At 42.0% G+C, this 23,508-nt stretch overlaps 1 protein-coding gene across 5 annotated transcripts in view; it reads left to right on the top strand.

Moving 5' to 3' along the window:
• The window catches only part of FAM114A1 (family with sequence similarity 114 member A1), a 68,801-nt gene that overhangs the window by 21,556 nt on the left and 23,737 nt on the right, over positions 1 to 23,508 (top strand). For 3 of the 5 annotated variants that reach the window (XM_040485679.1, XM_040485697.1, XM_040485688.1), the window contains exons 3-7: positions 595 to 682; positions 14,582 to 14,695; positions 14,821 to 14,924; positions 17,777 to 17,911; positions 21,759 to 21,911. In XM_040485679.1, coding sequence (XP_040341613.1) covers positions 595 to 682; positions 14,582 to 14,695; positions 14,821 to 14,924; positions 17,777 to 17,911; positions 21,759 to 21,911 — 594 coding nt within the window. Of the gene's footprint in view, positions 1 to 594; positions 683 to 14,581; positions 14,696 to 14,820; positions 14,925 to 17,776; positions 17,912 to 21,758; positions 21,912 to 23,508 lie in introns of those variants that run through there. The other 2 variants (XM_040485707.1, XM_040485717.1) reach the window with 2 other exon arrangements.

Raw genomic sequence — 23,508 nt, 5'->3', positions numbered from 1 at the left:
AGTTGCCCAAGTTTTAGGGGCGCCTGGGTGGCGCAGTCGGTTAAGCGTCCGACTTCAGCCAGGTCACGATCTCGCGGTCCGTCAGTTCGAGCCCCGCGTCGGGCTCTGCGCTGATGGCTCAGAGCCTGGAGCCTGCTTCCAATTCTGTGTCTCCCTCTCTCTCTGCCCCTTCCCCGTTCATGCTCTGTCTCTCTCTGTCCCCAAAATAAATAAACGTTGAAAAAAAAATTAAAAAAAAAAAAAAGTTGCCCAAGTTTTAAACTTTTTCAAATCACTTTGCACCCTAATATAGTAAATGTTTTCCCCCTCACAAGCCTCGTCCCTATCTTCCAGATAATGGGATATTTGGGTCTTTGTTGACATCAAACTTACTTCACGCAGAGCCCTCAGAAGCCAACACCACTACTAATCAATTTTGTTCCAAAGTATGCATTGAAATGTGGGTCGGTGTATTCTGTTATGGCCCTTGTAAATGCGAAGCCAGGGAGATATGGTTATTTTTTTTAACTTTCTTTTTGTTTCGAACCAATGGGTGTTTTTTCACTCATGCGCATACTGAATTGCTAACCTTGGGGCTAATTTGTTTTTCTACAGGCTGTGGATTCCCCATCACATGGAGGGGGATGGGCAGGCTGGGGCTCCTGGGGCAAATCTCTGCTCTCATCAGCATCTGCCACAGTAGGTAAGAATTATATGTTGCATTTGAATGGATAAAGTTCAGAAGCCTAATAATAGCATTTGACATTTTGATCATACCATGTACTGATAGAGTTTAACATTAGCCCATGAGATAATAAGAGCAAATCATTTTTAGTGCTTGCAGCTCTAAGTACTTCATGTATATTGATACATTTTTTCCTCAGAATAACCCTACAAAAGAGGTATTTTGGGGGAGCGTCTGGGGGGCTTAGTCGGTTATGTGTCCAACTTCGGCTCAGGTTATGATCTCACGGTTCGTTTGTTCCACCCCAATGTCAGGCTCTGTGCTGTCAGCACAGAGCCTGGAGCCTGCTTCGGATTCTATGTCTCCCTCTCTCTCTGCCCCTTCCCCACTTGCACTCTGTCTCTGTCTCTGTCTCTCTCTCTCAAAAATAAATAACCACTTAAAAAATAAAATAAAATCTTTAAAAAAAAAAAAACAACAAAGTCAAAAGTAGGTGGGCTGAGATTTGAACCTAGTAGTATAGATTTAACCACTATATTATATTGCCCCTTAAAATGTAAGATTTGAGCTCTTATAATATATTCTTAAGGTTTTGTCCTTATCATCCCACCAGAATGTTTTAAAATATACAACTAACCTACTCTGTGAAAAGATTTGGGGTATTTCAATAAAATATGCAGGTATGAAGGCTAGAGTAAATATCCCAAGGCTGATAGAGTTAACTGTAATTGAGCATTGACCTTGACTCTGAGCTTCTTGGCTGCCAGTAGATTATCAATATTTCATTGAATGATAAACCAAAACTTAGTGTATCTAGATAAATTTATTTTCCGGTGTTAAATTTTTGAAGACATTTCTTGTATCAGCTCTGTGTGTACAAAGAGAAAATATAATGGACAGTGTCTTCATCAGCATAGGTTTGGCAAGTATTCTTCGTGTGACCAATTCTTTTTTTTTAATTTTTTCTTTTAGATTTATTTATTTTTGAGAAACAGAGTGAGACAAAGGGTGAGCAGGGGAGGGGCAGAGAGAGAAGGAGACACAGAATCTGAAGCAGGCTCCAGGCTCTGAGCAGCACAGAGCCTGATGTGGGGCTCAAACCCACGAACTGTGAGATCATGACCTGAGCTGAAGTCAGACGCTCAACCGACTAAGCCACCCAGGTGCCCCTTGTGTGACCAGTTCTTACGTGCATCTTTCATGAAAACGGAAGGAATAACAGCAACATGTCTAAGATAATTTAGCAAAGGCATTTCATCTTGAAGGTGGAGCAAATGAGGAGCAGGACAGGGAAGCAGCAGGTAATGTGGCTTTCAGATCATCTAAGTCAAGTGTTCTCAAGGTGTACTCCATGGCTGTAAGGATTTTGTAATGGGCCATAAATTGGTCCAATTCACTGGATAGGAGGGATAGGAAGGTCGAAGGTCTTTTGCCCCACTCTGATGGCCCATGGTCACAGTTTAAGGGCCAGCTGTCCAATTTGATAGAATTTAGACTGTCTGGAAGAATTAGATAGACTTCATTCCTCTCTTTCCGTGTCTGGAATATCACAGAACTCTGGCAAGAAGGAGACGGTGGTCAAATAAATGTTGGCCTTTGGGGAGGGCCCGGAGAGCAGATTTTTTTCTGTTGCTGATTTAAGGGGCCAGGTATGCTGTGGATTCTACATGCGCAGATGGAAAAATCAACCGAGTTGAAGTAGAGAAACCTGTTTGGTTTTCCAAACAGGAAAGAGTCTCTTCAAGAGAGTGAAGACAGGTACCTGCAGCCATCTTGCTTCCTAGGGAAAACATTTGAGCTTTTAGTGGCTCTCAGATGGATCTTGCCACTGACAATATGTAGGAATGACATGCTTTCTGACCCCAAAACTAAAAATGTGGAGTCCAGGAGCGCCTGGGTGGCGCAGTCGGTTAAGCGTCCGACTTCAGCCAGGTCACGATCTCGCGGTCCATGAGTTCGAGCCCCGCGTCGGGCTCTGGGCTGACGGCTCAGAGCCTGGAGACTGTTTCCGATTCTGTGTCTCCCTGTCTCTCTGCCCCTCCCCCGTTCGTGCTCTGTCTCTCTCTGTCCCAAAAATAAATAAACGTTCAAAAAAAAAAGAAAATTAAAAAAAAAAAGTTCAAAGCTTTAAAAAAAAAATGTGGAGTCCAGAAGTTTTTGACATTTGTTAAATCGTGGAACAGTAAATAATATGGTTTCCAAATTACACAGCTCTCCTCACAGTTTATGTCATAAAACATTACAGTCTCCTGGATGCTTCCAATAGTGGTAATGGTGTCCACATCTGCCCTGGCTTATAATGAATTTGGTGCTTTGAAAAGTTCTATTATAGACAAAGGATTTGCTTTCTTGTTAAAAATTTAAATATAAGTTCCTTCCACAGTAAACACTAAAATCAACTGCCCCGTGGGGAGCAGTTCAGGTGTTTTTTGTACACTTACAAGTGCACCTACCTGAATCTGCTCTGCCCCCAGTTCAGTCTGTCATTGTTTCTCACCAATCAGTGGCTACACCTGATCATTTGACTTTGTGCTTCACTGGATCCATATGAAGTTTTCTATCCACCAACCGCCAGCCTGTTAAACTTACTACTCCGTTATCTTCTTAGGTGTCCTGTCGTAATCTGACCTTTGCACATATACAGCCTAGTGCAGCTGTGGTCCAGTGGACTATGTTCCAAGGCCTCTGGGATTTGTTGCCCAGTTCATATGTAACCAGTAGACGATGCTGGCTTTACTGCTTAAAAAGCAGGATGTGATTCTTGTGGCAGGTCCCACCCCATACTGGTGGGCACTCATCTTTTAATTTGACCTGAAGTCAGTGTGTTAATCTATAACCTATGCTTGTATTTGGTGTTACTCTTGAAGTTTCCCTGTGTCTAAGGCACCACGAAGATGATAGATGTTGGATCTTGTTAATGTTACCACCACTTTAAATTTCTGGTGGTTCTCACCTGGCTTTGTACACTGATTTAAAAAAGCCTAGAGGCGCCTGGGTGGCTCAGTAGGTTAAGCATCTGACTTCGGCTCAGGTCATGATCTCACGGTCTGTAAATTCAAGCCCCGCATCGGGCTCCATGCCGACAGCTCAGAGCCTGGAGCCTGCTTCGGATTCTGTGTCTCTTCTCTCTCTGCCCCTCCCCCGCACATGCTCTGTCTCCATCTCTCTCAGAAATAAACATTAAAAAATTTTTAAAAAAATAAAAGAAAGCCTAGAGATATAACTGCTATGGACCAGCAGGATCGCTGTGCCAGTCACTGTGGCCACTTTCTCTTTTATGGTTAGTGGAGATATGGTTCATCTGAGATTGGCATTTGCACATTGCCCCATAAAATAGCGGAATGAGGGGCGCCTGGGTGGCGCAGTCGGTTAAGCGTCCGACTTCAGCCAGGTCACGATCTCGCGGTCCGTGAGTTCGAGCCCCGCGTCAGGCTCTGCGCTGATGGCTCAGAGCCTGGAGCCTGTTTCCGATTCTGTGTCTCCCTCTCTCTCTGCCCCTCCCCCGTTCATGCTCTGTCTCTCTCTGTCCCCAAAAAATAAATAAACGTTAAAAAAAAAATTAAAAAAAAAAAATAGCGGAATGAAGTTCAGTATAACCTCTTGTATTCGTTTCCTTTGCTGTATAGCAAATTACCACAAATTTAGAGGCTTAAAACAATGTATCTTAATTATCTCGGTTTCCGTGGGTCAGGAGTTCAGGTCGGGGATACCTGGGTTCTCTGCTCAGTGACTTTACCAGGCTGAAATCAGCTGTGCCAGCTAGCTGCATTCTCATTTGATAGTCAGGGTCGTCTTGCAAGGTTGTTCAAGTTGTGGGCAAAATTCAATTCCTTGAGGTTGTAGGGCTGACACCCCCATTTTCTTGCTGGGGATTGGCCAGGGTCACTCTCAGCTCCTCCAGGCTGCCTTCAGGGCCTTCTTCAAAGCCAACAGAATAATCTCACCCACACTTCAAATCTCTCCCGTTCGGAAGGGCCTAGTCCCTTTTAAAGGCTCTCCTGATAAAATTCAGGCCCACCCAGGATGATCTCCTTTGATACACTCAAATTCAACGGATTAAGGACCTTAATTATAACTGAAAAATCCCTTCACCTTTGCCATACAACTGTCACTTAACCATGGGAGTGAAAGCCCAACATTTTCACCATGACCCTGTCGTGCTCAGAGGGGAGGGGATTACCCAGGGTGTGTGCACCAGGGAGCAGAATCTCGCCCTTCCTACCCTACCCTACCACATTTCCCTTTTCTGTTTGAAATCTTCATCATTTACACCACTAAGTCCAGAAACTTCGTATTTTTTGTGCCTCTAGCGACATGCTGGAATTGTTAGAAGCATTTAAATCTTGGCATTCTTCTCATTTGCAACCAGCAATGGCCAAAAGGCACAAGAGGGAGCTCAAGCAAATTTTGAAATGTTGATGCTTCTCCTTAGAATCCTATTAGATAAATTGGAACTATTTTTAGAAGAGTAGAGCCTAAACTGGTCCATCACCACTGGTCATCGCACCCCCAATAAATGCAATAGCGATAACACTGAATACCATCCCTAAGTTACTCCTAAGGCATATTTTGGAGATTTCTGGCCAAATCTCTCTGGAGATGCTGTGACTCTGTGTAGTAATAGTACCTAAAATAATAGCAACACATACTTTAAAACTGGGTAAGTATCTCCATGGATGTGATAGAGAACTAAAACTTGTAGCATAAGGGGGTGGGGGTGGGGGGCTGAAGTTACAGGTTCCAAGGCTGGAGACAGGCAATGGTGGTAGTTGGGAGATTGACTCCCAAAAGATAATATGGATCACAAGTATCCCACAAATGGAGAAGTGCCATAGCCTGGCTCACAGCCTGAAACACAGGGTTGGAGTAGAGTTTAAAAAGTCCTGGGTGCCATCCTGGATTGTCGTCTATATTAAGCTGCTACCTAGGGAATGAGAGAAGCAAGTCAGGGACACCTTCTGTTATGTATGGCATAATATCCACCCAAGACTTTGTAGCACTAATAGTTTATTATCACAAGGAAAAGAGACATTGGAAAACAGAGCACTCCCAGCAGTAGATGAGCTCTTGAAGGTTTATAAATTGCCTGTGGAAAGTAAAGAAAGAAAATAATCACACATTCCATTGCAATTGACTCCCGCTCAGAAAGCTCATGTTACCCCCAGGGTAATTCTGGTTGCAGACACAGAAGTGCAAAACACGTAGTTGGTAACAAAACACAGAGCTGTCAATTGAGCACTAGAAATAGAAGCCAATACTTCATACACTTGTTGAAAAACTGCAGTCACAGTAGTTGGAACTGTTCAGAGTTTGCAGGAGAGTACTTGGAGAATTGAAACATTGGAAGGTGGTTCTCTCTTAGAAAGGGCGCTGGACCAGGAATCATAAAGATCTGAGACCTGGTCCTGACTGTTACTAACTTGGGATCTCAGAGGACAGTCACTAACTACAACACCATGCACCTTATTTGGATTAGATTCCTTATTTGGAAAAGTATGGGTGGGGGGACTTAAGAAATTCTAAGATTCCTTCCACCTTCCAGAATATGATGATTCGTTAGTCTATGACTATATATAGAAGGAGAAAGATATTTATAACCCCTATGCTAAATGGGAAAATACAAAAAATGATTCACTTTTTGCTACTTTGTATTTTCGTATTTGGTCTTTTGCCTCACTACTTTGACCCCAAGGTTAAGGGAAAATGAGAAAAAATGGCCTCCCAATGCTTGATATAAAATCAAACAGTTCTCAGCCAACAATTATTTCTGGAGAGACTATAACTCTTACATTAGCTCCATCCACAGCTACACTGTCATCATGTTCTAAGAAGACTTGGTCACATGCCACCCGTGTCTTTGGACAAGTTCATAAAATGAAATTAAAATTGTTATCATTTGAGATCCAGGCCGAAGCCGGAATGAAAAAGGAAAATATAAAAAATAATGATTTTGATGACCATTTCAAAGCGATGCTGTGAGAAACAGATGTGATTTCCCACCAGCATCTGAGAGGCCTGACTTTTTCCTACACGATAGACTGGTAATCAAAATGAAAGTCGACAATGCTGAAACATATACAGATAGAGCGAGGTACAAATTGTATAGTAGAATACAGCAACTTGTTTCTAGATATTACAAAAGTCCTAAATGGTTTTTTTTTTAAATCTAGTTTTGACAGTTTTATAAGTCTAAACACCCTTTGCAGGATACCTGAGGAGAGAGAGGTGTATCTGATGTGTATATTTTTATCTTTTCAAAATTACCATTGTTCCCCTTTCCCATCCTCTTCCAAGTTATACAGTTTTCCCTTTTGCACATTTTAATGAAACCCTTCCACCAGCACTGTCAGAAATAATGACAGCGTTTATTCCAGAGAATGGCAAACTAGTCAAAATGATACTACAGTGAGAACCCTTAACTGGGTAAATCACTATCGATATCACATGGATTCATTTCTGAAGGTGACATCACTGATCATGTGAAAATTCTCCAGGATCATTAATACAGACAATTATAGGATGATAGGTCAGTGCATAGAGTTTGTTCACAATCTATGAATAAGACCGAGGGGTTAATGAATGTCTGTTTAACTGCCAGGCACGTGCTATCGGTTCAGAGACATATCTTGTCAATTTTGAACCTAAAAAGAAGTGAGTATCTGACTACGGAGTGGACACCAAGCCTTAGAAGGAAGGCTTTCCCAGAAGGAAGGTGGAATGGATCCTCTTTTTGCTGCACTGATGTTTGGTTTAGTTGAGCACAGCCAACATCATCTGTGTTTTTCCGAACAACTACTACTCACGACTTTTTATACTATCTTGAATTTCTTGATAGAAGTTGGAGATGCAGCCAATATTTTTAAACTGTTGTATTTCTCAGGGCACCTGGGTGGCTCAGTCGGTTAAGCATCCGACTTTAGCTTAAGTCATGATCTCACCTTTGGTGAGTTGGAGCCCCGTGTCAGGCTCTGTGCTGACAGCACAGAGCCAGGACCTGCTTCAGATTCTGTGCCTCCTTCTGTCTGCCCTCTCTCATTTATATTCTGTCTTTCTCTGTGTCTCAAAAATAAATAAATGAACAAACATTGAAAAAAAATTTTAACTGCTGTATTTCTCAAAAACTTGCCCAGAGTTTAAACTGATACAACTTTCAGAAGAGCAATTAGCATTATCCGTAAAATTTTAAATGCACATACCTTCTAGCCCAGTAGTTCTACTGCTGATCCTTTGAAAAAAAATCATTAATATATAAAAAGATGTTCAATACAGAATTCACTCAGCAAATGCTTACTGTTCCAGACACTATTCTAAGCACTGGAGATAAGGCAGTGAGCACATGACACAAAGACCCTTGCCCTAGCAGGGCTTACATATGACTGGAAGGAGACAGACAATAGACAATATACATAATAAATAGGAAATTATATAGAGGGCTAGAAAGTGTAAGTCTCTGAGAAACATAAAGTGGAGTAGGGAGCACAGGTTAAAGTTTTAAAATGGTGGTGAGGGATAGGTCTCAGGGAGGTGATAACGCAGCAAAGACCTGAAGGAGGTGAGGGAGTTGGCCGGGCATATATGAAAAACTTAAAACACCTCAAGTATCCATCCACAGAGCATGTTAGCTATTTGGATGTAGTGCAATGTAGATGTTCGGAAGAATAATCTATGCAACGATTAAGCTTTTTTTAAGGCTTATTTATTTTTCTAGAGAGGGAGGAACAGAGAGAGAGGGAGACACAGAATCTGAAGCAGGCTCCAGGCTCGCAGCTGTCAGCACAGAGCCTGACATGGGGTTTGAATTCACGAACCGTGAGATCTTGACCTGAGCCAAAATCAAGAGTCAGATGCTTAACTGACTGAGCCACCTAGGCGCCCCTTTATGCAACCGTTAAACAGAATGAGGTAGGGACACCTGGGTGGCTCAGTCGGTTAAGCGTCCAAGTCTTAATTGTGGGTCAGGTCGTGATCTCACAGTTCGTGAGTTCGAGCCCAGCATCGGGCTCTGCACTGACAGCACAGAGCCTACTTGGGATTCTCTCTCTCCCTGTCTCTCTATGTTATTCCCCTGCTCGTGTGCTGTCTCTCTCAAAATAAATAAATAAACACTGAAAAAAAAAAAAAAAAAAAGAATGAGGCAGATGAGTGTTGTAGGTCAGATGCCTGGGGGAGACACAGGCAGAAGTTAGGCTGTGGGAGTTTCACTGTGAGGTGCTCTCAGGATCAAGCCTTGCAGGAGAGTGAAGGATTGGGAAGCAGAACTGGGCCATCAGAGAAGCTGAACTGCAATGCAGGTTTTTCAGAGGCCTCAGTTTGTCCCCTAGGGAGTGGCGGAGGGGTGGGGGGTAGGGTCAGGATGACTCTCCAGAGATGTCCCCCATAATGCATAGGGCACCACACTCGGCCCCTACCACCACCTGCATGTGCCGTATATTTTGAAGTAGAAGAAGCCTGGTCCGGAACACTTCTACATAGGTATATGCTTTTTAAAAATGTTTCATGAGGGGCGCCTGGGTGGCGCAGTCGGTTAAGCGTCTGACTTCAGCCAGGTCACGATCTCGCGGTCCGTGAGTTCGAGCCCCGCTTCGGGCTCTGGGCTGATGGCTCAGAGCCTGGAGCCTGTTTCCAATTCTGTGTCTCCCTCTCTCTCTGCCCCTCCCCCGTTCATGCTCTGTCTCTCTCTGTCCCAAAAATAAATAAACGTTGAAAAAAAAAATTTTTTTTAAAAAAAAATGTTTCATGAAAAAAAATCACAAGAAACAAATAAGGGTTGTTATCTTTAGAAGGAAATGGGGGACCAGGGGCGCAGGAGGAAAGTAGGGTCACTTAAAGTCTTTTAAGAGCTCCAAGCACTTTTCCTTTTTGAAGTTCCTCTTGTATCACAGCAAATGTAATGAAACACAGCCATATGCCTCATTAAATATATAATTTACAGGGGCGCCTGGGTGGCTCAGTCAGGTTAGTATCTGACTCTTGGTTTCAGCTCAGGTCGAGATCTCGCGGTTTGTGGGATCGAGCTCCACATCGGGCTCTGTGCTGACAGTGTGGAGCCTGCTTGGGATTCTCTCTCTCAACCTCTCCTTCTGCCCCTCCTCCTCTTGTGCTCAAGCACTCCCTCTCTCACTCTCTCTCTCTCTCTCTCAAAAATAAAATAAACATTAAAAACTTCTAAAGTAAATAAATACATAATTTACATATGACTATGTAAGAGTTGAATTCATTTGAACTGTAGCTGACCCATTGACCTAATATCACATTTTGAATACATTTAAGTAAGTATTGATTAATTTCTATTTCCAATTTGCATATTTTCCTTTCTGTCGTTTAGAAGCAACATTTTTTTTCAGGTCTTAAACGTTTCCATAGGCTTTTATAAACTCATAGACTCTACTGTCTATTATGTTAGTAAGTCACCAGAAGTAGTCTAGGGAGAAAGAGGCTGGCCCACCTTCTGTTGTCTGTGATTCTAAACTCTTTGAATTTGGTCATATAAATGTTTTTGTTTTAAAAATCAACCAGATATATCAGGAAAGTGAAATTATGAGTTTTTTTTAAGTTTCTTTTATATATATCCATTTCTTAAAGAAAAATAAAGAAATGGAAAAGAAGGAAACATTGTATTAAAAATTAAAATAGGGGGAGTCCTCTGAATGAGTTAGCTGGTCCCCTGCGTGCATGGGCTTTACCATATGGGACCAGTAGAAAGTACTCATGGAGGGGCACCTGGGTGGCTCGGTTGGTTAAGTGTCTGACTTTGGCTCAGGCCATAATCTCAAGGTTCATAAGTTCAGGCCCCACATCGGGCTCTTTGCTGTCTGTGCAGAGTCCACTTCGGATCCTATGTCTCCCTCTTTCTCTACCCCTCCTGGCTCACACTCTGTCTCTCAAAAATAAATAAACATTAAAAAAAGAAGAAGAAGAAAGAAAATACTTGTAGAGTTAGCCAGTCATTCAGGGTGCTGCAGAGAACTACTCTTGCTTCCCTAAGTTACCTCTTGGCAAGAAATTAGTTTCTTTCTCCACAAAGAGGGGAGACCTCGCTTTAATGGGTTTTAATCTTGGTGGAACTCACAAAATAATGGTTTGGTGATATCATGTGCTTTTTGAGGGAAAAAAATTAAACTGGATTTATAAGATAACACCACACAGCATCTAGGATCTGTGCCTGCACAGCATGGGGATGATTCTAAAAACATCACACCTGCCAACCCCTGACTGAAAGGGGCAGAATTAGAAGATTTCACTCCAGAAATGGCCTTTGCCTTGCTGTCTAGTCAAGGTAAGGGAAGTCCAGTAATTTTAGCATAAGCTAGTTTTTTAAAAATAAAAAATCAGATCAAGGATATGATTTCCAAGAAGTTATAGAAATGGGACTAAAATGACATTTAATCCACTGTAAATGGCATATAAAACTTTCTTAATATAGCATAGTGGTTAAGCGTGTAAATTCTAGAGTTAGGACTGGGTTCAAAACCTGCCTCTGCAGGTTTGGGACCATGGGCAAATTATTTCATGTCACCAATATCTCAGTTTTCTCCATGTGAAACAGGCATAATAGTATCCCTTATCTCATAGTGAGAAGATTAAATGAGATAATTTACTTTACTAGAAATAACTAGTCCAGTGCCTGGGACATAGTAAGTGTTCAAAAAATGTTGGCCGATACCAAGGGTATCATGTATTTCTCCTTGGTGATTTTATAGAACCCTGGGAGATAGATGTTACAATCCCCCTTTCAAAGAAGACAACAGTAGAGACTCAGAGGGTAAGTAACTCATGTAGATCACACAACTAATAAATGATGGAACCAAAATTCCTTGACAAGACTCCAGACTCCTAAGTTTAAGATGTTTACCACTAGGGTATAGGTGAGAAATTAAACACCAGCCAATCATTTAACATTTGCTTTAAAATGATACCATATCACAGCATATGTACAACATTATTTTGTTTTTCATTTATTTATTTATTTTTTATTAGAGAGAGAGAGAGAGAGCAGGGGAGAGGGGCAGAAGGAGAGAGAGAAAATATTAAGCAGTCTCCATGCTCAGCTCCAGAGCCGGTCACGGGACTTGATCCTACAACCCTGGAACCATTCCCTGAGCCAAAATCAAGGTGGGGTGCTCCACTGGCTGAGCCACCCAGGTGCCTCATTGTATAACATTCTTATCTTCTTTGCAATATTCACCTATTTTTGCTGCAATAAGTCCAGGGGTAAAAGATATTCCATCTTTAGACCCATGGAATTTGAAGGAATTTCATTTCTTTGAGGATATTTAGGGTTCACAATGAAGTGTGAGGAATCCATGATTATGCACTATAGTATTATTCCTATTTGTTGTTGTTGTTGTTTTTCTGCTATTGGTAGAACCTAATCAGTATCTCTGAGAATGAATCACTCACAGTCAAAAGGCAAAAATGATTCCATAGATTCCTTCCTTGTTCTGGGCACTAGATGTCACACTAAGTAAAGTTTTAGAAGTTATTCTTCAAAGTAGGGTGTGGCATCATTAAACCTTATCTGTGAAGAACCATAGCTTTCTAATTTTAGTAGAATGCACTAATGATGTACTTTCACTAACAAAAGAATTCAGAAAGAATTGTTTATCAGAAAATATAATTGGGGCAAACTTAAATATGTGCAATTCTTTGTATATCAATTATACGAAGGAAAGCTGTGGGCAGTATTGGGTGGGGGGGGTATGGATGGGTGTGTGTGTGTGTAAGTGAGTGTGTGCATAGGTGTGGGTGTGTGGGTGTTCAGGTATGTGGGTGTGTGAGTGAGTGGGTGTATAGGTGTGTGTGTGTGTAAGTGAGTGTGTGCATAGGTGTGGGTGTGTGGGTGTTCAGGTATGTGGGTGTGTGAGTGAGTGGGTGTATAGGTGTGTGTGTGTGTAGGTGTGTGTGTGTACGTGAGTGTGGGTGTATAGGTGTGTGTGTGTGTGTGTATGAGTAGCTGGAGTAGCAATGTAGTGTCATGTGTATTAAACAGACACATCCCATTTATCTGAACACAAAAATGGTATTTCCTTCCAGAAACAAAGTAACTTTTCTAGAGGCAATTTATGCGGACATACCCCTAATCATGTATGTTCTGAGATGGTGAGAAGTTGTTCTTCCCTAGGAAAAGAATCAGAGATGGTCCTCACGTGAAAGGGGTCTAGAAGGCGAAATAGGAGATAATGACAGTGTGGTCCATTAAATCCTGCATGTTCTCAAGGAAGGATGTGGAATCATCTTTCTTATATGGCTTTCTCAAAGAAAATGTAGCAGACTCCTCCCTGTCTTCTCCAACTCAGTTATGCCTTTATGTTAGCCCTCAGAAATCTCAATGAGAATCCTATTTGAGATTTGTATGTATATTCTTTCCTTTTGGAAAATATGTGTGTTTTTAAAATATGGCAAGTAATATGGACTCATACGTAAATAGGCTAGATGGTATCTTGTAACTTGAAGGTGTTACTGAAACTTCAATAAATTTCCATTGAAATGCTTGGAATTTACTAGAAGCGAAAGAGAATGAGTTCAAGCCTTAGTTTTAGCAGTTATAGGTCATGTTTGTTCCAAGTAACTTAATAATGAATTTGAACTGTATCTAATGAGCTGCGCATGAATATAGGCATATGTTTCTTGTGAAATTAATGTTTTAAACATTGTAAATAATGTTATTTAAGTTTCCCTGTTTTCTAGATAGTGTATAATGACAGGTGGTTTCCACTGGATGTAATTAGTCCTCTGGTAAATATTAGTGCCCTGATTATGTTAAGATCACTCTGATAAATAAAGTTACAACTGATAAAATACTACTATTTGGGTTTGGGAGTCATCTGTGTCTTTCTCTTATTCAGGAGATGGACAGTGGGTCATTTTAATGGTGCTTTCTAAGACTAGGTGGTTCTCTTTGGCTCTCAAATCCTGCCATGACTTGGGATTTTTTTCCCCCACATATTAATATTGCTGCTGCCTTTGGTTTTAGCAACCTGATGTTGCCTGGGTCCCTGGTGAAATCGTTTCCCTTTCTTCCTGTGATGCTAAGGGGGAGGTGAGTGCTGGGACAGTGGCATCCCAGGCTGTTTCTCCAAAAGAACTCAAAAAGCCATTTTAGGACAGTCAGTAGACCATTAATTTTTGTGTTCAGTGGGAACTTGAGAAAAGCTGTGGTTCATCATGGGAGCCTCTAAGGAGAAAAATTAATTGCTCCAGAATAAAATGTAGCCAAGACTATTTCTCTGTCAGGCCAGGGGTTGTTTGTGTGTGTGGCACACGGTGCTTGGATGAAGAGGTCAGCTCTGTGTTTACCAAATAGTTATTGAACACCCACTGTGCTGGGCTCTGGAGACTATAGGCATCTTGGCCCTGCTCAGATGGCGTAAAGCCAGTGACCTTCAGCCTGGCCGACGACTGTAGGAGCTCGCATGCGGACCGTTACTGCTTAGGACAACTGGCAGAGCCACTGGGTGCTCTTCCTGGTTTGCTCACTGATTGGACTTTTGATTTTGACATGTCAGCTCCAGACCTTGCACTCTCCGCACTGAAAGAATGACTAACACTTTGAAAGAGCATGCTGGGCCTCACCCGATTTCAGTTCGGTGACTATTAATTGAGTATCTGTGACCGGGCTAGGCCTGCAAGGAATTCAAAACTGAATGATGCATGCCTGTTTTGAGGAGTTTAGAAAAGAGTAAAGAGGAAAAGACAGGGATCCTATTCACAGATATCTTGGATTTGGAATCCCAGGTTGCTAAGCAGACCGTCTGAGAAACAAATGAGAGGGATTGCAAAGTCCATGCTGTTAACCACTACATGCTCTTACAACCGGGGTATACGCCTACAGCTTACAACAGCTCTGGAACATGAGCTATCGAATTGCAGACCGTGGGTTTCTATTGTATTGGGAACGGTATTTTTATTTCCTGGCAGGTCATGGATTGACAGCAGTCAAGGAAAAAGCAGGAGCCACACTCCGGATTCATGGTGTAAACTCCAGCTCTTCTGAAGGGGCCCAACCTGATACCGAAAGTGGAGTCCCTCAAAGTGAGCGATCTGTTTATCTGGGGGCTTCTTGGACTTCAGCTGTATCGCACTATGTGCGCAAACAGAAGATTTCTAAGTCCGGATCAGTAGACTAAACTCTAAGAGGATGTTTCTCTCCTTACTAGCAGATGTGGCTACAGATCAGAGTCCCACAGAAAGCCCACCCACTTCTCCCTCATCCGGGTCTCGGGGCATGCTGTTCGCCATCACCAATGTGGTTCAAAACACAGTAAGTCGTTAGCTGCTTCCTCTGTTTTCCCTGGTCTCTCCCAGCGCCTTCTTTTGATATCTGTGTTTACCCGTGACCTAGATACATCAGAGAAAAGATGGTCTTGCTCATAACTTCGGACTATGGTTTTGTTATGCTTTCTCCTACAGAGTAGGTGTAACCTTGGCACCAAAATAATAAGAGCAAATGAAATACATTTTATGTTTAAAAGAAAGGACTGCTCAGAAGGAACGTTTTCAGTCTGCTGTAACAGTGTCCTTTCCAACAGCTGCAAGGACAGCCTCCGGCTGGGGAGGAGAGAGGGCTCTTTCTTAGAGCGGAGACAGCTGGTTTTCTTCGATGGTCTATGTTTCTTTTTTTAAAAAATTCTTTTTAACGTTTATTTATTTTTGAGAGAGAGAGAGAGACAGAGCATGAACGGGGGAGGGTCAGAGAGAGGGAGACACAGAATCTGAAGCAAGCTCCTGGTTCCCTGCTGTCAGCACAGAGCCCGACGCGGGGCTCGAACTCAAGGACCGCAAGATCATGACCTGAGCTGAAGTCGGCTGCCCAACCGACTGAGCCACCCAGGCGCCCCAGGTCTATGTTTCTTAATCTTCAATTTGAAGATTATAAAGCCATTCAGAAACCAAAAAAAAAAAAAAAAAAATGCTGGTAAGGAATTGGAAACAACATCCTGAGATGTTTCTGAAGTGTTTCCAGATAACTAAGACCAACATTCTTCCCCCATCTTAACCTCCCATTCCTACTCTCCCCACTCCTTAAATAACCCTAAGTTTATCCCCTGCCCCAGATCCCTGTCTGCCTCTTCAAGAAGCTTATTATTGGCAGCAAAACACTGATGAATAATGAAAAAGCGGGGAGGCACCCTAGATGAGATGATACAGCTAGCCGGTCTTCCGTGTCAGGAAGAAAAGGTTTATTTTCTGCTGTGTAAAAACCAACTACTTTTTCTAGAAGTATAGTTGATGTCCAATTTATTCATTCATTCATTTAAAAAACAAAAAGGTGGGGGCACCTGGGTGGCTCAGTCGGTTAAGCGTCTGACTTTGGCTCAGGTCATGATCTCACCGTTGGTGAGTTCGATCCTTGTGTCAGGCTCTGTGCTGACAGCTCAGAGTCTGGAGCCTGCTTGGGATTCTCTCTCTCTCTCTCTCTCTCTCTCTCTCTCTCTCTCTCTCTGCCCCTCCCTTGCTCACGCTCTGTCTCTCTCAAAAATAAACATTAAAACAAACTTAACAGAAAAAAAGGTAATCAGTCCTCACTATGTGCCAGGAACTATGCTAGATGCTGGGCATATGTGGACAAACAAAAGGGCACAACATCCTGGAAGACAGAGCCAACTCAAAGGTGAGTACAGTGCAATGTGGGAAGAAGAGGAAGCTGTGGACACACATGTGAAGTCATCTTACCGGACTTTGGGGTCAGAGCATGCCAGAATTAGAAAATGCGTGCTCTCCTCCTTGCAACTCAAGGCCCTCTAGACTAAGTAGGCTGAATGAGAAGCAGCAAATGTGTTTTAGGAGTCAAACAGCAACACATGTCCAGTATGCCTACATGTGGAGGGGGTCGGGTTGGGGATGGGGCGGAGCTCTTTCATATCCCTGGTTATAAGAAATGAGTTCATCGTCTCCCTGAGTGACAGCGCAGGGCACTCTGAGTTTGTCTTCCGCACCCTCAATTCCTTTCTGTGTTCTCTTCTACCTTCTGATACTTACTTTTCCCAAGTTCCAGACACTCCCACCAGCTTTGCCCTTAATCAAAGTCTCCATGTCCTTCTTTCTCCCATTTTATTCTCTACTGAAGTAATCCCTCGTAGAATATTAAAAGACATAAATCAAATCATGCAAAAGTATGAATTGTGATATCCCATAGTCCTTCCACAATATACATGTGTTAAAATCTGTTTTCTGATGTGAATACTGAATGGCCCCCAAATCTGAAAACAGCGTCTAAATGTCCAAGATGGAAATGCCTACTAAAGTATATTAATTCAGCGAAGTCTAATATTGCTAATGAAGCAATAATTATGAAGATTGGAAAATGTACACAGGCAATAATATCTTAATAAAATATAATGTGTATAGTTCATGTAAGGCAGAAAAAACACAGATGTGTGCATAGTATAATTGCAGTTGTGTAGTTGGAGTATATGAACAGAAGCTGTAAAGAAATGTAAGCAGTTCTATTTATATGAACAGTTTATGTGACTAAATCTTGGTTGTTTTAATCTTTCTTTTTTAAGGAAAACAATGGCTGACAAGAGGATTTGCAGGATCATTGTATGATGGAACAGTTTCTAAAGGCAGCCGTATATGGAAATCAACCTGTCCTATTTCATGAATATACTAATTATAGGCAGTTATTGCTAGTTTCTGAAAGTATGCAAGGGCCATCTGAAACAGCCTGAGGGTCCCATACTCCAAGGCCCTAGATTAAAGAATTTGCTAAATTGGCAAGAGTATTTGACATTTTAATAGACTGCTCCAAACAACTCTGTTACTCAGGTTGACATTCTTTCAAACAAAAACAGTAATGGGATCACCTATTAATTTCATGTCTTAGATACGTCTTCTATTCATACACATAGAGCCAGTAAAAATTAATCCCAAATATGCTTTGGTTTTTCCTAAGCGTCCTTTTTAAATAATATTGTATGCCCTACAAATTATATGCCATATGTCCTTCCAAGGAAAAGAAAACAGCATTAAGTGGATGTTAAATCCCTGATGAGAAAAAATTGTGACTTCATATTGATTTTAATATTTGCACATAGTGCCTTCTGCGAGTTTCTGACTGCTGTGAAATTGCAAAAGGCAAAAGCTAATCTCATGTGATTATCTCATCTGCAGGGTAAAAGCGTCTTAACGGGCGGTCTGGACGCTCTGGAATTCATTGGTAAAAAAACCATGAATGTCCTTGCGGAGAGTGACCCAGGCTTTAAGCGGACCAAGACACTCATGGAGAGAACCGTTTCCTTATCTCAGGTGGGATTATATACTTTTGCCATCCTTTCTTTCAGTCAGTAAAGTAAATACCTTTTTATTTATCTTTTTTAATAGGTATTTTAAAGCATGTGATTTAAATTCAAATGACCTAAGACAGTAGAGAATGAAAATTGAGTTTCTAATGCACCTGTTCCCCAGCCACTGGGTTCCTCATGGGAGGCAAACGCTGTTAACAGCTTCTTATGGATTCTGTCAGAATTATCATATAGCTATAGATATGGGTATAGACATAGACAGAGGTACAGATACATATATACTTTTGCAGACAAATGGTAGCATGCTAACCACACCCATTTGTACCTTGCTTTAATCACTTAATAATTTCTTGAAGATTATTACATTTTTGCCATTTGTCTTAGTTCACACAGGCTGCTACAACAAAATATAAGACTAGGTTTCTTATAAGCTACAAACATTGATTTCTCATAGTTCTGGAGGCTGGGAAGCCCAAGATCAAGGTGCTGGCAGATTTCAGTGTCTGGTGATGGCCCATTCCTGGTTCATAGATAGCCATCTTCTCGTCTTCTCGCTGTGTCTTCACATGGTAGAAGGGGCAAGAAGCCCTGTGGGGGCTCTTTTATAAGGACACTAATCCTATTCATGAGGGCTCTACCCTCATGACCTAATCCCCTCCCAAAGGCCCTACTTCCAAATACCATCACATTGGGGATTAGGTCTCAACCTATGAATTTGGGGAGCAGGGCACCGGGGTGGCTTAGCTGGTCGTGTCCAACTTCAGCTCAGGTCATGATCTTACAATCCTGTGAGTTTGAGCCCCATGTCAGTCTCTGCACTGACAGCTTGGAGCCTGGAGCCTTCTTCAGATTCTGTGTCTCCCTCTCTCTCTCTGCCCCTCCCCCACTGTGTGCTTTTGCACACATGCACGCTTTCTCTCTCTCTCAAAAATAAATAAATAAACTTAAAAAATGAATTTTGGGGGGACACAAGCATTCAGTTGAAAGCATCATTGTATGTATTCCAGCTCTACTACTTTCTAGCCACATGACCTTGAGCAGGTTACTTAATTCTTCTGTGCCCTGGTTTACTCGCCTGTGCACTGGGTGCAACATCAATACCTACTGATAGCTTTGACGTAAAGATTCAATGAGTTGGAAGAGTACTGGACTCTTAGCAAACATCAGGAATGGTAGTTATTGTTGTTGTATTACTATGTGTCAATATAATAGGTGGAAATGGCATCTCATTGGAATTTTAATTTATAGTCCTCTTACTATGTGCAAGGATGGGCCTCTCTTCTCACACTTCAAGTTTTAAAGTTTTCCAACCCTCCTTGGGAAATACGATATGAAGAATTGAATCTGTGGGGCACCTGGCTTGTACAGTCGGTAGAGCATGTGACTCTTGATCTTGAGGTCATGGGTTTAAGACCCATGTTGAATGTAGAGCTTACTTAAAAAAAAAAAAAGAATTTAATCTGTGTTTTGCTTACTTATAGTAGTTAAAGAAGTTAAAAGTAGTATTTATTTTCTTTTCCAAGTATAAAACCCTAATAGTGAACTTGCTTTTTCAGATGGCACATGCCCAGTTCATGCTCCACAGTGCAGACATGCTCCTGGTCCCTTCCTCCGTAACAGGCAGATACGCCAGGTCTGTCTCTGCCTTCCTGAAATCAGGAGCAGCTGATACAGCCCCAGATTTCATAAATTTCATAGGCAGGACAAACATACCTTCTCCTGGCTCAACACTAGGAAGCCACTAAGGAGCCATCACTGACATCATGTTAGTGGCATTTCCTGAAAAGCTTTTGTTTTAAGCTATTTCCTCTGGTCTCTTCCAGAGTAACCTTCATATAACCACTCTGATATTATAGCTCAGGTCAGGACTTGGCAGGATCATCTAAACCACCAGCCTACCGATCCTGCAAAAGAAAATACATTTGTATTAATCAGATAATTAATACCAGATGTTGCAAAATGAAAATGAAACTAAAACACCAACCCCCAAGGATCGATGTGGCTAAGAGCAAAAAAATCTAACTTTCGCTCCTGCAGCATGAATGTCCCTGTTCAGGGACTCTCTAGATAGCTCTTTTCTGAGTCCATTATCTTGTGGATCTGCCGTCCTAAAATCTTTACTTCCAGCCTCATAGAAGGGGAAGGAATATGGGAGGGCCCGGTAGGTAGGACACTTTAGGACTTCTCCCTGGAAGTGATATATGTCACTTTACCTTCATTCCTTTGGCCAAAACTTCCACAGAGTCTACCTAATTCAACTCAAGGGGCTGAGAAATATAGTTCAGTTATGTGTCTAGGACGGAAAGGGTATTTGGTGAGCATGTAGGAATATTGTTGCCACAGGACTTATATATAAAATTTATATAGATACATACGTACATACTATATATTATATATACACATGTACCTACCTATAAGCCTATATATGTGTCTATATATAAGTATATATGTATAGATATAAATTTCATTCTAGTTAAGAAGGTGATAATGTGGGGGAAATGTGACCAAGTCCAGAAACTGGCTAACTATGCTTCTTTGGCTGAAATTCACATACCTCTAAAATGGAGAATTTCAGGGCGCCTGGGTGGCTCAGTCGGTTGAGCGTCCGACTGCAGCTCAGGTCATGATCTCACAGTCCATGAGTTTGAGCCCCGCATCGGGCTCTGTGCTGACAACTCAGAGCCTGAAGCCCACTTCAGAATCTGTGTCTCCCACTCCCTCTGCCCCTCCTCCACTCATACTCTGTCTCTCTCTCTCTCTCTCTCGAAATAAATAAACATTAAAAAAATTTTTTTAAATACCCAGTGGTAATTTGATGAGATTGTTTTGAAAATTTAAAATTCAGAGCTTGTACATATTAATGTTAAAGACAGATAGAGGGGAGAATTCTGTCTGCAACCCAGTGAGTTTTTGGCTAAGCGCCTCAAGAACCCAAAAGGAGAAATGGGGTCGATTGTTTTATTGATGCACATTAAAAACCACGGTCTGTTCTTCCACGATCTTTCCCTTGTGAATTTGTGGTGGCCACTGTGTTTATGGTGCTCTCCATAGATACTAAAGAACCCTATAAACGTAATGCCCAGTAAACTTAATGAGGAATCAAATAAAGGATGCTTAGAATCACAGAAAGCAAGTGCAGGAAATTGGGAGTGACTGGGGGACTCGGTGTTCACTTTGCTCTCTTTATTTAATCAACAAAAAAAAAAACTGGAGAGAAATGATCAACATGGAGAGGAACTCCATTCACAGTCCTACTTCTCCAGCATCAATAAGCTAATATTCTTCTTTATACTTAGTATCTGATGAGAAATACGTTATGAGTTTATATTTTATTAATATTGTTCATCAAAGATGGTTAATAGCCACCCACATAAAATTTTTTAAAATAACGCAACTCAGATCAAAGCAGATCAGCTTATGACTGCCTTGAGGTCTGCCTGGGTGCCGAAGTTGCAGTGAACCCCATCACAATAGATTAGACTTTCCTGGTGTGCATCGATTTGCTCGTTATAGATAATTTGGATATTTTGGAAAATAAGAAAATTAATCACACACGGAAAACACTTGAGCAGAAACCACGGTTCAGCTTCTGATGTGCTTCTTTCCAATCCTGTTCCCAGGCATAGAATTTTTGCTTTGTCTTTTCATGTATATAACGAACATGGAAAACTCAAAGTGGAATATTATGTAAAAATTGTCAGTAGGATCAATCAAAGAATCATTGTGTTAGAAATTCCCAAGTAACTAAAACCTACTCTTCACAAATACAAAGCCAGCCCTTATCTCCCCTGATTCAGGAAATGAGGCGTCCCAGCATACACCCAGGGCACAAACACTGTGTATTTCTGCAGATGTTAAGAGAAGCCAAGGAGAAAGAGAAGCAGAGGTTGGCCCAGCAGCTCACGGCCGAGAGGACCGCACACTACGGGATGCTGTTTGATGAGTATCAAGGTTTGTCACACCTGGAAGCCCTGGAAATTCTGTCCAATGAAAGTGAAAGCAAGGTATGTCAGCCCTGCTCATGTATAATACCATGTTCACTGGGTCACCTGGGTGGCTCAGTTTGTTGAGCGTCTTAGTCTCGATTTCAGCTCAGGTCATGATCTCAGAGTTATGAGATCGAGCCCCGTGTCAGGCTCTGTGCTGGGTGTGGAGCCTGCTTAAGATTCTCTCTCTTCTCCCTCTGCCCCTCCCCCTGCTCATGCTCTCTCTCTCTAAAAAAAAAAATAATAATAATAATAACAATAAATAAAATAAAATTCCATGTTCACTAATTTGTTTTCTTATACATGAGAGAAACTGGAAAATCTGCCATTAAAATATCTCATGTTTAGGGCCTTGTTAGTAGTGTGCAAGGGTCACAAATATGATACAGTTTGATGACCCCTCGTGCTCCATATTATTTCCTCTCTGTCCTATGCTAAGCTATTACCCCTCCCTGCCCCCAAGAGGGCCAGCAAAATAAGAGTCATCACACTTCATGGTGCCAAAGGTTGCTCAGAAACTTGCCTGTTAGGCTCCTGGCACTGTGCTTCCTTTTGGTGATGTACCCAGGCCAGTGAAGCCCTACTAGGCTACATTGCCATATCCACCCAATGAAAACAAAGCAGCTGATGTTTCTTCCAGACTGCAGGGTTTTAATAGAGTTTTATGGGCTAAATAGTGATGTGTTCACCCATTCGTTAAAAAGCTTGGGCCACAAAAGGCAGGATTATCTTGCTGGGGGTTAAAGGTCTATTGGGGGGGCACCTGGATGGCTCAGTTGGTTGAGCATCAGTCTTCAGCTCAGGTCGTGATCTCACCATCCATGAGTTCAAACCCCATGCTGGACTCTGTGCTGACAGTTCAGAGCCCAGAGCCTGCTTCAGATTCTGTGTCTCCCTCTCTCTCTACCTCTACCCTGCTCTCACTCTGTCTCTCTCTCTCAAAAAGAAATAAACATTAAAAAAAAAAAAAAAAAGTTCTATCTGGGAATGTTCCAGAATGGAAACCTGGGAATTACCTGATAGCCCTGTACATTCACATCTCCAACACTGTGATCTCAAGAAACAAAATAGAAACAGTAGAAATCAGCAGGGTTTGGGGATTTTTTTTTTAAAGGATCTATGTGGGGGGTGGGGGACGGTAGTTATTTAGCAAATACTCATATGATACTTATATAGTCACTATTCTAAGTGCTTTAAAACTATTAATTCACTTAGTTATATACACAGCTCTTTTGCCTTGTGTCAGGCTGATTGTACTTTGGGGTGTTTTTCTGGCGGAGCCACAGGGTAGCACCTGCTGAACGTCCTGGGAGGGGCCATAGCTCATCTCAGTGACGTTCACTGGGGACAAGCAGGCCCCCTGATGGCAAGAGGAACTTGGAAGTGAGCCTTACAGTAGAGGAGTGATTCTTGACTCTCTCTCGGCCATGTCCTCCATGTTTGCACTTGGAGGGGATACAGACATTCTTGATGCCCACCTAAGCCAGGGAACATGGCCTCTGCCCTATAAGAGGCTACCAAGAACCAAACAGGATGGAAATCCCCCTCCGTCCAGATGATTGAGTTATGTGTCACTTTTCTGTGTTTATTTCTTTTTTATTGTTGTTATCCATGA

The sequence above is a fragment of the Herpailurus yagouaroundi genome, unplaced genomic scaffold (genome assembly GCF_014898765.1).
Source record: "Herpailurus yagouaroundi ecotype Mexico unplaced genomic scaffold, PumYag 28, whole genome shotgun sequence".
Classification (NCBI taxonomy): Eukaryota; Metazoa; Chordata; class Mammalia; order Carnivora; family Felidae; genus Herpailurus; species Herpailurus yagouaroundi.
Note: the sequence above shows the minus strand (reverse complement) of the source record. Positions and strands in the feature narration are given on the sequence as shown.